Source organism: Ursus americanus, chromosome 2 (genome assembly GCF_024610735.1).
Source record: "Ursus americanus isolate L20-20 chromosome 2, mUrsAme1.1.p, whole genome shotgun sequence".
Classification (NCBI taxonomy): domain Eukaryota; kingdom Metazoa; phylum Chordata; class Mammalia; order Carnivora; family Ursidae; genus Ursus; species Ursus americanus.
Window position 1 is genome coordinate 78,375,109 of NC_142128.1, and position 16,410 is coordinate 78,391,518.

At 36.5% G+C, this 16,410-nt stretch overlaps 1 protein-coding gene across 10 annotated transcripts in view; it reads left to right on the forward strand.

The window, feature by feature from the left end:
• The window catches only part of RPS6KC1 (ribosomal protein S6 kinase C1), a 236,120-nt gene that overhangs the window by 85,078 nt on the left and 134,632 nt on the right, over nt 1-16,410 (forward strand). For 9 of the 10 annotated variants that reach the window (XR_006777787.2, XR_006777786.2, XR_006777785.2 and 6 more), the window contains 2 exons: nt 5,615-5,730; nt 14,615-14,707. Coding sequence is in view for 5 of the 10 variants with exons in the window: in XM_045787882.2 (XP_045643838.1) it covers nt 5,615-5,730; nt 14,615-14,707 (209 nt within the window). In the remaining 5 variants the exon portion in view is untranslated. The remainder of the gene's footprint in view (nt 1-5,614; nt 5,731-14,614; nt 14,708-16,410) is intronic. The other variant, XM_087858109.1, reaches the window with a different exon arrangement.

Genomic DNA, 16,410 nt, shown 5'->3' on the forward strand with positions numbered 1-16,410 from the left:
TAAACTTTCTATCTTGATCTTTTAGAAGCCATTGATTATAGTATAAGGGACACTTAGGGGATTGATTATGTATCAATGTATGTATCTGTCTATCTGGACAAGAGTTTAGTGTCACAAAGAGACTGGCCAAGCAATGTTCTTAATGAAAGGATTGAATAATTGATGTTTTGGGTACTCCCCTTTAAAATTGCAAAACAAAAAAATGGGTTAGGGAGCAGGAAAAAAATTATTAAATCTAAGAGAAGATTGTAGGCATCTGATTTAATGATGTGTTAGTTTTCATTCAGTATTAACTGATAGGCATTGAACTAAACAGCATTGAAGGCAGTCATAATTGAGGCAATACCTGGGCATGAATATTATTATGACTTTTGCTTTTACTATTCTTTGGTGACTTTTTGAACTTCTGGGGCTCACATAACACTTGCTTTTGAAAAGACATTAATATGGGTTTGGTTAAATGCAAATGGGAAGCAGATTACCTGATGACCAGAGTTTGTTCTATGTGGAGAGGCTGATGGCCCCAGTTGTGGTAGATAAGTAAAACCATAAATTACTGTTTTTCTCAAGGTTGCCTTTTGTTGTCAGAACACTTAGCATTAGTCAGAAATTATACCTGAAAAGAACAAAAAAAACCCATTAACTATAGTAAATCAGCACTAAAAAAAAAAAAGCAACTGTAACCACCAAGGCCACCTCAAGCAGACATATTTTTTTATGTTACTAAAGTTGTTATTAAAAAAAAAAAAAAGGAAGCACCAATAAACAAAAACTCATTCCCTCAAACCCACATTGATTTGAATGTTCTTTCTAATGTGGTAAATCTGAGTTTAAAACTGGGCATGTCAGGGGCGCCTGGGTGGCTCAGTTGTTAAGTGTCTGCCTTTGGCTCAGGGCATGATCCTGGCGTTCTGGGATCGAGCCCCACATCAGGCTCCTCCACTGGGAGCCTGCTTCTTCCTCTCCCACTCCCCCTGCCTGTGTTCCCTCTCGCTGGCTGTCTCTCTCTCTGTCAAATAATAAAACCTTAAAAAAAAAAAAACAAAACCAAAAACCTGGCATGTTTGACCAAGAATACAGTGGAAGAGGGGCTATTGGAGAGTGTTTGTTGGAGTAGAGAAATAGAGATAAGAATATAAGATGTGCCTAAGTAGAGTCTTATGTGGGGATTAAATTCCGTGCATATAGCAAAAATCAGGTATAGTCAAAATACTCTTAAAAATCCCTTAAAATTTTGCATAAAATACCGATGTAGACATACTGTCTTTCAAGTAATCTAACATTGTTAGTTTTTCCATCAGCATTGCTTTTCTTTAGTTGAGCCAATGATAAGGCATTAGCTATATTCTTTTTGGTGGCTATGGGTAGAATAACAGAATTGGAAGAACTACTTTTTCTAGTTTGTGGAACTGATTTTCACTAGTTCTGTGAATAAAAATGCCTTTTTGGGTTTTTTTATGGGTAAATGAGAAAAGGCCCGTGTTTTCCAAAGAAAGCCTTGATTAACAAGGATGTTTTGAAAGACCACTTTTCCTCAGGAAGGCCCATTCTCTTTCACACAGTGTGAAATTTATACTTCTTTGTAGCTCTAATTTTCCTGTGTCCTTCTCTGTCGTCTTCAGTCTCTTTCTCTCCAGTTGTACTCTGCTATCTTGTCTGATAGCCTCCCGTCTCAACTCTTAACGATTATTTTCTCTTCCTCTTTGTTCCATACTCACTCATAATTGTCCCATGCTCTCTTTTTTTCTTGTTCTACTCAGTAACAGTGTAATGCACTTCAAATTCAATCACCTTAAGCATGGTATCATAAGACCTGGTTTCAGTTTAGTACTTAGATTAACTTTTCAGCTGAGAAAGACATTCCACATCCCTGAGCCTTAAGTTCCTTAGTTGAATAAGGAAGGTAATGTATCTCTTATAAACAGGATTTAATATAATGGAGTGCCAAGAGGTGAATAAATTAGAATTTCATGATTCCGTTATCTACAGATTGTGCCTTCTATAAAACTTGGAAACTTAAGTCAGAGTTGGTGCTCTGAGACATGCAGGATGGGCAGTGCAGTGTTTCTAAGAATTTCAGGGACAACTTTGACTTTCTCCTCATTTCTCGACAGCTACACCCTATTCTTTCACAGATCATATTCTTTAATCACCCTATATCCATCCTCTCTCCTGATTAGAAATTGATAAGGTTGACGCAATATACATAAGACATTTTTTTTCTGGTACATACAGTGGAACTTTTTGACATAAATCTTAGTAAATAATGGGAATAGGTTTTTTCTTTTGAATGCTGGAGCCCAGTGGATATTCTTACTGTATCCAAATTATTAACAGAAATGTAGAGAAACTTAATGAAGGTACTGGTTTATCTTTAGATGGAATGTAAAATATGTACCCATTTTTAAAAGCATTTATTAAATGTCTACCTGGATATAATACTGAAGAAATAATGGCTACATCACCCAATATGGGATTAAAAGTTGAATTCCAGATAACCTAGTTTTCCTTGAAAAATAACCATTATGGGCTCTGTGTGTGTCTTAACATGAAGATTAAGAAGAAGTGGAGTTGATGGAAAATTTTTAATCAGTTAATATCTGTTAAAGTCATATTTACCAATAATTTGATCAGTTAAAATTATTCTGGAAATCCATAGATTAATCTTTTCTTCCTAGTACTTCACAAACCTCAGTAAGTTTCCAGCAGTAGAAATCTGCAAGAGGTGATTTTCATCCTTGGCTGCTACTGTTGATCAGCAGTGGTTGTGACCTACTTTTATTAAGGGGCTGGTAGGGAAGGAGTCATAGTATGTATATTTAAGGTTACGTTTAAAAAGCCTTCCAGTATTCCATCACTTCATTGTTGTTTCCATGGAAGCAGAACCACTGTCAGCAGCAGGAGTCCATTTCAACTGCTGGCTTCCGGTACTTGTTTCTCTGTTACTATGGAGACTGCCTAGAAAGCAGCAGAGATACCAAAAGTTTAAAAAACAATGATTTGATTACAAACTGTGGTTTTAACTCTAGCTTGAATTAAGGTGCTCCATAGTCTTAGCAGTTTTAAATTTCAAATTGAGACAAATTAATTTTTGTGAATAAAGCAGATTTTGAAGTTGTGTTAAAGCTTGTGATCACACTGAGTTAAAAAACTAAATTGCCATAGTTTCTATTACAGTTTAGCCTATGCTGAATCAGAAATTTTAAATGGGGGATTGAGGTAGAACCTGCAGTGACCGGTGCTCCTGATAATGGAAGTAGCAGAATCCATGAACAGTAAACTCAAAACTAAAGGACAAGTAATGTGTAGAAATAGTCTTATTTATGTGGCACACTTTACCTTCACAACATGTTTCAATTACTTAGGTAACTTTCACAGATACATTGTATAAAAATAAAAGCTTGGGTTTAGAAACTCAGTGAATTTTAAGGGCAGAGGCAGGAATCATTGATATTTTAATTTTAATTGAAGTTTGGGGAGTTGGAGAGGTAATAAATGTAGACTGTTCATGGTTAAGAAGCAATAGAGATTCTCCCCGCCCCCAAGACTAGTTACATTTTTGAGTTACTCATAAAGGAGAGAAGAGATGAAATAGTAATGTAAAAGCTGTGAAAGGATGGTTTTTGGTTGTTTTTTTTTTTTTTTTAAGCAAAATTGCAATCCCAATTTGGTTGCTCTTTTCCTTTGAGGGCTCTATTCAGTTGCGATTCTTCAGTTTGCATGTGAGAAAATCCACCTTTAAGCTACAGTAGGCAAAGAATGGCAGGAATGTAGCTTCCGCTGAAATCTGGGACCGCAGTCACACCAGGATTCCTTTTTTTTTTTTTTTTTGGTCTCTCATAACTACTTCTCTCTGTTAAATTCCTTCTTTCTGATTGGTTCTTTGCACCTTGGCAGAAACTAAGGCTGCTGGCAGTTCCAGTCCTCTTATTTCCAGCATCAATAGCAGAGAGGGAATGATTGGCCCAGTTTGTGTTGGGCCAGTTCCTCCCTTCTCCAACTGTGGCCAAGAGGGTGGGCTTCTGTCATTGGCCCAGCTTGTGCCCAGCTTGTGACAGAGGGCTCACCCTTGACTGACTAGTAAGGGGCAGAGGGTCAGAGATCAGAAACACGAATGCAGTTTTCATTCACACTGTGCCTTGTTAAGGGGTGAAGTGGTAGGGGAGAGGTGGAGGACTACGAAGGGGAGAAGAAAGGGCCATTCCCCAGAAGAAATAGAAGATGTGATTCTAAGGCAGAAATAAGGTTTTTCTACTAGTAGTCTTTTGGGGCGGGGGGAAATGCCTGCTTTATTATAATTCAGTTCAGTTCACTTCAGCAACACAGCAATGTTATTTTGTAGGATTTGGTTTAGAGAGAAGCCCAAGATTGAAAACCTTTACAATTTAGTGCTTCCTGTATACAGCTGTCTTTGTTGTGGTGTCTTTTATGTATAGTCTCCTTTAATCTCTGTAGTCATTTGAAGTATATATTTAGAGAATGAGGAGGAGGGTCAGAGAGTTGAGGTGATTTATCATTGGTCACATGACTAGTGAGAGGCAGAGCCAGAATTTAGATAACCATGGTTTCCAGAATGTAATCAAGGGCACTTTCCATTGTTTGATACTTGCATTTTGGTTAATTTCATTCAGAAGATGCATAGGGTGAATTATAAAAAAAGTACTGTGTATGAAGTGCTTTGAGAAAAACGAGTCATGAATGTATGGAATATTATTTATGAAAGGAGCCTTAGAGATAAAAAAATACAGTGGTTTTCAAACTTTTTAACTTTCAGTCATGGAATCCTTTCTTCAAATGAAATGTTGTATCACAGTCAAATACATAAAATGGGTAGAAGCTTAGGATCTTTCCACTCTAGAGAGGAGAGAGCCCAGTACTTGTTTCATGGGCCGGACCACCTCTTTTTCAAGGTCTTGAGTTCTTTGGATACCTTTTGTTTAGAGAAACAGAGCCAGACAGGATCAATGATTTGTTCATCTTCATATAATTGTATATTACAGGGATTTCAATTACATTCTTCTTTTTCTCTATTTAAAACGTTTTTATTTTAATTCCAGTTGGTTAACATACATTTCAATTACATTCTTATTTTCAGTCATAAGGTGGGTGACAATTTGTTGTTAATGAAAAAACCATGAAGCTTACAAAAATCAGAGTGAATTCAGAGTTCCCTAAATAATTTTATTCTCCAGTTTGGTGGTACTTTTAGAGCATGTCAAATCCATGTCATGGCTTTTACTCCACATCTACTGCATTTAGTCCCAATTTGTTGAATTGGACAATTGCATACTGCCCGGACTAGGCTAGTCTTCTGTCTGTGGAGCTTTTTATACTATATTTCTTATATATCAATGCCTCCTATAAAAGGTTTCAGGTGCTCTCTCTATATTTAAATAGGAAAAATTCCGAATTTGGATAAATCAAATTTATGGTGGTAATATTTAGACCTTCTAATACTAATAAATTTGATGTCTGTTCCAATTTTGAATATCTCTTCTTTTTAGTTAGAAATGTGAACAAGTGGTGAACTGGGTAAAAGGAAGGTAATCTTCAGATTGGATAAAAGAAAGTTTGTTTATTTTTCACATGTCCTGGCTTTGTTTTCTCCTTTTAGGAGAGTCAAGCCCTACCCGGCGAGAAGCTGTGAAGAGAAGAACAGCAGAATATCTCATGCGAGCAGAGAGTCTCTCCAGCCTTTATGGAAAACCTCAACTTGATGGTGTATATCAGGTATGTCTTATGTCCCATTTTGTATTTTCCTTAGCCATTTCTGCTGTCTTGTCTCTCAGCTTTATTGATAATTAGAATGTTTGAGAATTTTGGTTTTTGGAATTTTCTCAATAACTTTCTAACAAGTGTGTTGGTGGGAAGAAAAGCATTAAAGTGAACCACCAGGTGTGGAATAAAACAGTACTTGCTTTCTCCTGTCCCTTACTCTACCCCTAAAACTCCAAGTGTAAAATGACAGTAATTTGTCCCGAATCTTATTTGAACATTTTTTAAGGTCAACTAACTTTTTTTGTACAATTCTTGTACAGTTTCATTGATTCATGCTAAAACTAGTGTTTGAAACATAAGTCCTACAGGTAGCTGCTGTAGATCACCTAGAATTATAAAGGCATAAATCTAATCGGGTTACTTAGATTATTTGGGACTGTCCTTACTTAGTCTGGTCTGGAAAGCAGGTGAATGCTTAAAACATTGGAAACATTGTGGTTTATTCTTACTGTTTTTATGTCATATCTATCTGGATTTGACACATATCAAGAAGTAACTTTCTGTTTTTCTTCTTTATATAAACTAAGTTTTTTTCTGATACAATTTAAGAATTATATCTTCTAGAGATGGGAGAAAGTGCTTATTTTCTTAGTTGATCTAAGATGCAGGTGGGCTTGTTTATACCCCAGCTGTGTTATGAGAAGCCATGGAAGACTGGACAATTTTAGGTTCAATTTCTACATCTGAATAATGATAATAGTGATTCCTTCCTAGGTTATTGTTATATTGTTATGTATTGTTATATATATATATATATATGTGTGTGTGTGTGTGTGTGTGTGTGTGTGTGTGCATGTGTGCACTCACACACCCACACAAATACTGTAAATCAAGTGCCTACCTCATAAAAAGACTAGCCTGTAAGCTAAGCTTATAAGAGTAGCTTAATAAGTTTTAGCCCTATTTTTCATCTCCTTTCACATACTGCTTTGTGTAATTTTTTCCATATTTTTAAATGCTTATATACTTTTTGACAATTATAACATGTCTCAATTTTCTAGTTTTAAAAATAGTCCAATACTTAATCTTGATTCATTGGACCATTAGACTTTTTGTTGCTGATTTTCTGAGTCCTTTTCATTTTGTGTGTGATCTTTTAAAATATACAGTTATCAAACAAATATTTATTATTGAGAATTTTCAATGTTAAGTGTTTGACTATTCTTTTTTTTTTTTTGAGAGAGATAGGATGCGTGTGTGGAGGGGAGAGGCAGAGGGAAAGAGAGAGAATCTTTTTTTTTTTTTAATTTTTTTAAAATTTATTTATTCGACAGAGATGGAGACAGCCAGCGAGGGAGGGAACACAAGCAGGGGGAGTGGGAGAGGAAGAAGCAGGCTCATAGCAGAGGAGCCTGATGTGGGGCTCGATCCCACAATGCCAGGATCACGCCCTGAGCCGAAGGCAGACGCTTAACCGCTGTGCCACCCAGGCGCCCCGAAAGAGAATCTTTTTTTTTTTTTTTTTAAAGATTTTATTTATTTATTTATTCGACAGAGATAGAGACAGTCAGCGAGAGAGGGAACACAAGCAGGGGGAGTGGGAGAGGAAGAAGCAGGCTCATAGCAGAGGAGCCTGATGTGGGGCTCGATCCCATAACACCGGGATCACGCCCTGAGCCGAAGGCAGACGCTTAACCACTGTGCCACCCAGGCGCCCCATAGAGAGAATCTTAACCAGGCTCCACGCCCAGTGCGGAGCCCATTGCGGGGCTTGATTTCACAACCCTGAGATCATGACCTGAGCTGAAATGAAGAGTCGGACACTTAATTGAGCCACCCTGGTGCCCCTGACCATTACTTTTAGAATAAAAAAGTTATGTTCTGATTTGGAAGTAATGTACTTTTGTTACTTGTTCTTATATAATGAATATGTTTTAAATAAGATATCTGCTGTTTCATTTTCAGATTATTCCGTGTTCTGTTTTCTAATCTTTTCCTATTTTCTATCATTGTTGTTTTAACTGTATTATTATTTTTTGAACTCCGTACTGTTTTATCTGTTTTAAATTGAATATTTATCTGAAGATTACTTTGAATTCAGGTCTTACTTTTTATGGGGTTGACAGCCCTCCTTGTGTACATTCTCAGTTCCATTTTGGGGGACAATTATAAAAGTATTAAATAGGATAGCCTTAATGAACTTACTTGTTTTACTAATTCATCTTGTATGTAAATATTCTAACAGCTTTAGAAAATTACTAGGATTTTATTCTTTCCATTAATGTTAACTTTGAATGTTCTATCTATTCTTACTCCTTCAAACTCCCTACTTATGCAGCCCGTTATAGTTTCCTGTAATCACTTCTGTGAACAATAATTTATTAAGCAAATAAATATATAAAGCCTGCTGTATAGCTTTTGACTTGGAGAAAGGAACCATAAAGTATATCATTCAGAAATTCCCTTCGAGCATAACTTCTAATGAAAATAAAACAAAGGAGATCTAATACAGGAGAATTGGTTGTATTAGATTATGTATGAATTCACTAAGCATTGGTTAGGACTTCCTATATATACGTTATCAAACTAGATATACTTTGGAGTTATACAAAAGATAATGACACAATCTCTGCTTTTGTAAACCCTATATAGTATAATTGAGGACACAAAATATGTACCTCATTGAGGATACAAAATTTAGAGAGAATGGGAAGAGTCATGTGGAATAATGGGAGCTTGTATCAAAAAGTGTAAAAAGGACTACCCATGTGAATGAGATTTGATATGCTAGGATTTTTTTTCAACTCTTAGGCAAGGAAGCAAGAGAACAGTTTTTCTTGCTAGACCAAGGATGTTTCTCTTTTATGATTAATATTTGCTTTTGATTTGACTTCTGTATTTTATGCTGTTGAACCTGGTCCTTAGTCAGGTCAGGGGCATGCTTGATTATTTTCTTATCTATTATTTAACTTAAATGTCTTCTAGAGGTTCTTGATGAGCTTGGTGAATTCATTATTTCTTTCTTTAACCCTCTTTGGGCTTCAGTTTCAACCAACACAATGAGAGGATCAGTATAAATGATTTCTAAGGCCCTTTTAGCTCTTAAATTCTGTGTAAAGCAGATATGATTTCTCTCTAGAATCCATGTGCAAATATTTCTTTCTAGCCTGGTTGATTAGGAAAATAAAGGAATTCCTTCTGGTTTTACAGTTTTGTGTTGATTGTCATTTTCCCCATTGGTGCAGTCCAGGTCATGACTCATTCCACCCGAGTTTTCTGTGATGATTTAAGCTTTTGCTTTATTGAATTTATTTATGAGACTCTTTTGTGGTAAATATAAAAGTTCTGAACTTCCCAGTCATTGATGGTAATATCCTTTTTAAAAAAGGACAGAAAGGACCAAAAGCACACTTTGTTTTCTTCATTACTTCATTATTAATAGGCTCTAAGAAAACTTAAGGGGCAGGTTTCAAAAAAAAGGGAAGTGAACTTTGTTTGAAGTAAAGGTGAAGTCTTAACTGACGGAGATAAAGTTCTTTTTCTCTTCTTTCTTTCCTCTTTTTTTTTTTTTTCAATTGGAGATTCTTTGGATGATTTAAGAATTAATATTAGAAGAGGATTTTCCCAGAAAAGACTTGGAATAGCTTTTTTGCTCTTTTTGGCTCTAGGAATTTTAAACCAAGATCATTGAAATTTAGAAAAAGACAATAAATGGTCTATATTTAGGACACAAAAGATTGTGTAGTTTCTAATGTGTGAATACATTTTTTGTCATGCCGTTAAATAAGGTGTGAATGAAAATTAATATGTAGAATGCATGTCTTTCCTGAATATTTGTAGATTTTGAGTACAATTGCTATAATATTGAAATATTTTTCTTTTGTGCATTTTGTTGACTGATATTTTTTTTTTTTAATGATTTTTTATTATGTTATGTTAGTCACCATACAGTACATCCCCGGTTTCCGATGTAAGGCTCGATGATTCATTAGTTGCGTATAACTCCCAGTGCACCATGCAATACGTGCCCTCCTTACTACCTATCACTGGTCTATCCCATTCCCCCACCCCCCTCTCCTCTGAGGCCCTCAGTTTGTTTCTCATAGTCCATAGTCTCTCATGTTTCATTCCCCCTTCTGATTACCCCCCCTTTCTTTATCCCTTTCTTCCTCTACTGATCATCCTAGTTCTTATGTTCCATAGATGAGAGAAATCATATGATAGTTGTCTTTCTCTGCTTGACTTATTTCACTTAGCATTATCTCCTCCAGTGCCGTCCATGTTGCAGCAAATGTTGAGAACTCGTTCTTTTTGATAGCTGAGTAATATTCCATTGTATATATGGACCACAACTTCTTTTTTTTTTTAAAGATTTTCATTTATTTATTTGACAGAGAGAGAGACAGCCAGCGAGAGAGGGAACACAAGCAGGGGGAGTGGGAGAGGAAGAAGCAGGCTCATAGCGGAGGAGCCTGATGTGGGGCTCGATCCCACAACACTGGGATCACGCCCTGAGCCGAAGGCAGACGCTTAACTGCTGTGCCACCCAGGCGCCCCTGGACCACAACTTCTTAATCCAGTCATCTGTTGAAGGGCATCTCGGCTCCTTCCATGATTTAGCTATTGTGGACATTGCTGCTATGAACATTGGGGTGCATATGGCCCTTCTCTTCACTACGTCTGTATCTTTGGGGTAAACACCCAGTAGTGCAATGGCTGGATCATAGGGTAGCTCAATTTTTAACTTTTTAAGGGACCTCCACACTGTTTTCCCGAGTGGCTGTACCAACTTGCATTCCCACCAACAATGTAGGAGGGACCCCTTTCTCCACATCCTCTCCAACATTTGTTGTTTCTTGCCTTGTCTATTTTTGCCATTCTAACTGGCGTAAGGTGGTATCTCAGTGTGGTTTTGATTTGAATTTCCTTGATGGCAAATGATTTGAACATTTTTTCATGTGTCTGTTAGCCATTTGTATGTCTTCATTGGAAAAGCGTCTGTTCATATCTTCTGCCCATTTTTTGATTTGTTTATTTGTTTCTCGTGTATTGAGTTTGAGAAGTTCTTTGTAGATCTTGGATACCAGTCCTTTATCTGTAGTTGTTGACTGGTATTATTGACATTTCTCAGTTTTCCTTTAGAAAATATTTTAAAATGAGTATTGTGTCATGTCACCCTTAGTGAGACATGGCTCAAGCAGCGATGGCAGTCAGGGGCAATCCACCTCAGTAATAGAACTGCAGTGAAGAGACATCCTTGAAATGTGATCTAAGGAGGCTTAGGAAACTGGGTTGGAGGGTTAATAAGTTGCCAGTGAAAGTCTTGGCAAAAGCCAAAATTTTACAGATGAAGCCAAGTTCAGAAACTAGTCTAGTTAGCCCTCAGGTTTCAGAGTGTGGGTTCTTGATATGTTTTTTGTAGTGCTTTCCTTTTACCCTTATCTCCCCATGTCTCCAGCCTCCCCCCCCGAAATTGTGACTTACTCTTCATTACTTAAGGACAGGTAGCTAACCCTATTCCACATGCGGTTGGTGGACCAGCAGCATCAGCATCACCTGTTAGTTTGTTGGAAATGCAGAATCTTAGCCTCTCTCAGACTGACCGAATCAGAATCTCCCTTTTAACAAGGTCCTCTGGTGATGTGCAAACACGTTAAAGTTTGACAAGTACTGCACTCATGATTGGTAAGAATGGAGGTAGATCTCAGTGAGATCAGGGATTAATATCAAGTGAAGAAGACTGTGGACAGGATAAACAGCAACTTTAAAGAAATCAACAAAAACAAAGGTAAGCATCACTCAGCCATTTAGAGAATGTAGAACAGAAATAGTAAACAGATTTTATTGGTGTGTTTACTCTAATCCTCTGGTAATTGCTGCCAAGAACACTGCATTATGAGACAGAGTGTGAGATTAACAGAGATATCTGCCAAGGGCTTGAGCAGTGGAGTGATACGTATTTGCCATCTTTGGTTTTGAAGATTGTTGGATCATCATACTTTCGTATAAGACCCATCATGTATCCTCCCCCCACCACCTCGCCTTCTGTGTTTTGTTTTGGTAGAGATAAATACAAACACTCCTTGCTTCTCTAGGCATCTTCTGTTACAGTAGTTAATATATACAAGTGAAAATTTTACTTTTTTCATTGAGGAAATCAGCCATGTTTCCTAGAAATGCACCATATTCTCCCATCCCCCATTCCCTTAGGATTGGCTGGAGTTTCCCCAAACAATGTTATATTATTTTATAAGTAAGATTTAATCCCCTCTTATCTATTATCTAGTTTTGTCATCTTAGATTGCTTAACCTTGCCGCTTCTCAGTTTTCTCATCTGAAAAAAAAAAGAGAGAGAATATGTTGGACTTGATCTCTGTCTCTTTCTGTTCTTAAAATTCTGTGGATTTATGTTTCCTTTTGCCATCTGAAAAAAGGAATAGATCTATAGGGATTCTACCCAATTTAAATGCTGCATATAAGGAATACAGGATTTTTTATTGATGATTTTATTTCATGATCTTTCTTTGTTCATTTCTCTGATCTTAAACTTTTATAGATGGTTAAAGTGGAAAGAGAACTTTAATGATCACTTTGCCTTTGGTCTTTCCCCATTACAATTTCACCATTCCCATCTTTGCAGAAGTAACCTTACTAAATCGCTGTTTTCATTGGGTTGTTTCTCATACAAAAACTTGTTTTCTAGACTCTGGAGAATATGGTCCAGACCTGGCATTCAAGGCCTGTGAAAACTGACTGGCCCTAAGTGGTGTGTAATTTTATTTTCCTTTGTTCTACAATGTGAACGTTTTTTCCCCACCAGGCCAGTTTCCTTCCAGTCCAATATATAATATCCTTTTCCTAACCTAATTTCAGCATAACCTTTAAAATCATCTTTAGTTCCACTTCTTTCTGAGACATCATATACGAACTAGAGACTTATCTCTATTGTCTTGTATTTTTAAAAACTGTTTTGTTGTTATTTAGTTTTTCTTGTATTTGGCTTATCTCCTCAAATAAATTATACTTCTTGAAGCTAGGGAGTCATGCCTTTTGATGGTTTCTGTTCTTCTCAGTTATTATGTACATAGTGGACACACAGTCATTATTCACTGAAAGGTGCAGTAGAGATTTTATAGTTTGCTTCTTTGTTGTTGAGATTGCTACAGGGAATTAGAAACTTTCTTTGGAAACGGAAAGATCCAGTGACATCAGTGAGTAAGAAAGTATAAGGTAGAAATAGGAGATAGGAGACACCTGGGTGGCTCAGTCAGTTAAGCGACTGACTCTTGATCTCAGCTCAGGTCTTGATCTCAGGGTCGTGAGTTCAAGCCCTGCATCAGGCTCCATGCTGGGTGGCTCAGTCAGTTAAGAGTCTGACTCTTGATCTCAGCTCAGGTCATGATCTCAGGGTCATGAGTTCAAGCCCTGCGTCGGTCTCCATGGTGGGCATGGAGCCTACTTAAAAAAATTTAAAAAATAAATAACTAGGACATAGGGATGTTAGACTCATTTGGCAATATTTTTAAAGGTAAAGGTAGTGGATCATTTAAGGTATTCTTTCCCTCTATAACTTTTCCTCAGCATTTCTCTTACCAAAAATCACAAGTAGCTCTTACGCTTCCTGATAATAGTGACACTTGATTTATCTGCGTTACTGCCTTCTGTTGTTTTCCTACTCTCTTCCTCTGTTTTCCTCTCTCCTTCCAACTAACATGCTAGGTGCTGTATGAAGATGAATAAGGTGTATTTCCTGTTCTCAGGGAGCTCCGTGTCTAATGATACTGGTCTGCACAAGGGCTTGAAGTATCAAAAGTGGTATCTCAGTAACTGTTAATCATGACATTTCATTAACCAGGATATTTACCTTCCATTCACGGGGAGAACAGTGTTTCCTGTATGTTCTGATAGACTTCTAACAACAAACAGTTCTGCTTTGAGGATACATTAAAGGCTTTGTGTTTCCTGTCATCCTTTGCAGCATTACCATTTTACTATACAGATTAATATAACATTGCCTTCTGGTTGTAAATACCAAAGGGAGGTGTCTTTGGAGTTTATTTAGACTAAAGTCGTACTTTACTGAAGACCAATGGCTGGGGAGTTATGATTATTCTTTCATTGTGTCTGGTCCTGAAATATCCTTTCCCGTTTTCACCATCTTTTTTGTAGCCAACAGACCTAGTTTTCCACATCACACATGTTGAAATATTTTTTTAAAAAAATTGTTTTCACTTGTGAGTCATCTCTTTTCTATGCTTAAACAACCACGATTGTAACAATTATTGCTTATATGATGGAGTTTCTTCATTTCTCACCGTTATTGACAATTTTTCTGGTTAAACTTGAATCTGCCAGTCCTCTTAAAATACATAGTATATTTTTATAAAGTAATATTAAAGGACTATAGTTTTATGATTAGAGAGAATGACTTGTGTTGCCTTTCTTCCCAAGTTTATCGATTATTACATTGTTTTTTAGTACTCCCCCTTCTAAATTACTCTTGAGCCATCTGGGGTAAATATAGGGTTGTGATTGATGGTTGGCTCAGTTTTCCATTTGTTACAAAGTTTCATTATAGCTGTACAGTTTTGAATTGAATTATTGCTCTAGAAACTATCCCAGCTCATTATTTTTTCTTTTTAAAATTTTGTTTTCAATGTTGTCATGATTTATTTACTTGCAACTTTTTTCTTGCTTTTTCTTTTTGATTTTCTTTCTTTTTGATTTTATTTTTTTTTATTTTACATTACAGACAAACAGAAACTTCCTCCTTTCATCTTTCCGTTCTCTGATTTATGATAAATTTAGTTTCCTTTGGCCTGGCATTTGCTTCAGCAGGCAGTCTTCCTTCAAGTACCTCCCTGATTGATGTATAATCTTTGATATCTTCCATTAGCCTCCAGGATCACTAAGTTCAAGGCCCCCTTGGAACCTAAGGAGCCCTGCCGAGGAGCTGAAGGCCTTCAGAGTCCTTGGGGTGATTGACAAGGTAATTCTTCAGTGTCTCTTCAAGAGTTCAGTCATAAATCGACTGCATGCTGACATTATGTCTTTGAAGCTTTGGATCTTAAGGATATGAAACAAAAGGAGAAAATGACTCAAATGCATCTGCACTTTAAAATAACAAAAGCAGAAGAGAAAAAGCTTTTATCTAAGCAATTCATGTAAGGTCATGCAAAATATATTTGAGCTAAAGGAGAGGGTGCATATTTGTTGGCATTCAAGTTGAGTAAGGGTAGATCAGGGTAAAGATACACTTTTTGTTAGTTACAAAGACTTGTTAGTAATTTTCAACATTAACTGGTATAGTCAAAAAGAAAAATGGCACTCTCCTAAGAACTACCATTTACTGAGTACCTACTATGTGTCAGGCTGGCTACTAGGCATTTTATATAAAACAACTTGCTTAGTCCTTCCCACAACCCTGCTTTTTCCATGCCCAGAAGTCACATAGCTAGTGTAGGGTAGTACTGGAATTCACACCTAGATCTTTCTGACTCCAAAAGCATTTTTTTCCCTAGTACACTCCCCCCCATACACACATACTTTTGTATCTGGAATAAAAATAAAGAGATTAACAGAGATATCTGCTATTGAGTTTCCCCAAATTTGGTGACATCTCAGATACGCCAAAATTTCACAGTACTGGCTGAGAGCGTACAAGTGTAATTTAAAAACCATACACAGTAAACCATGTTTTATATGTATTTATCAACCACCACCTTACCTTTCAGAGTAAAAGAAAATGCTTTATTTAATATTAAGGTATAAATTTAGGCTTTTTAAAAATATTAACCACCTTTTATGAAGCACCTTAGTGTTCATTTATAACTTACCGTCCATTGAGTACTTCTTATGTTAGGTATGCATGTGATTTGTTGCTACAGCTGAACAATAAACAGCATATCTCAGGTAAGTTAGACAGAAACTAATGGTCTGTGGTATTCCGAAGGGAACGTTAGATTGGATATTACATGAAGCGCTCAGTGTCTTATTAAATCTTATAAGCATCATTTTTCTCAGATAAATTCATATAATTGAATTTTGACTTCAAGAATTCTAAGCAGTCGTACTTTTCAGCCTGAAATATTTCTTTAACCATGTTTTCCCTAGCTTTTTCAGTTTGGAGAACATTCTGTTTGAGAGTACAGAGAAGCAAAATAGGAACTGAATAGTTCCTAGGTTGTTGGATTTCTGTGCAAGCAAATACACTTTTTTGATGTCGTGTCTGTTCCCTCTCTTTGATGTATTTATTTTGATAAAGTATGACCTTTCATTGCTATGCTCTAATCATGAGTAAGTCACCTTGAAGTCCTGGTAATATCTGTGAGTCTCACAGGTTTATCCAAACAAGCACTTTCAGCAGTGGAGGAGTTCTTAAATTCTTTGCTGAGGCACAATTTGCCACTGTCTTTATTCTGTTAACCTGGGAAGTGTGTTTGGTGTTGAGAAGGTGACATTTAACTTTGTAAGTAGAGATAAGGAAATATGTATTTGGGAATTAATAAGCTTTGCAAATAATCTTAAATTTTACAGGAGTCACTCTGTGTAAAAACATTATTAGATTTCTAAAAATTTGAATTATTTTAAGATAAATTCTTTACCATTTGGGTTTTAGAAACTGGAAGTTTGGAAGAACAGTGTTGAATACATTGAAATGGCAAATACACAAGATATATTTATCTAAGCCTG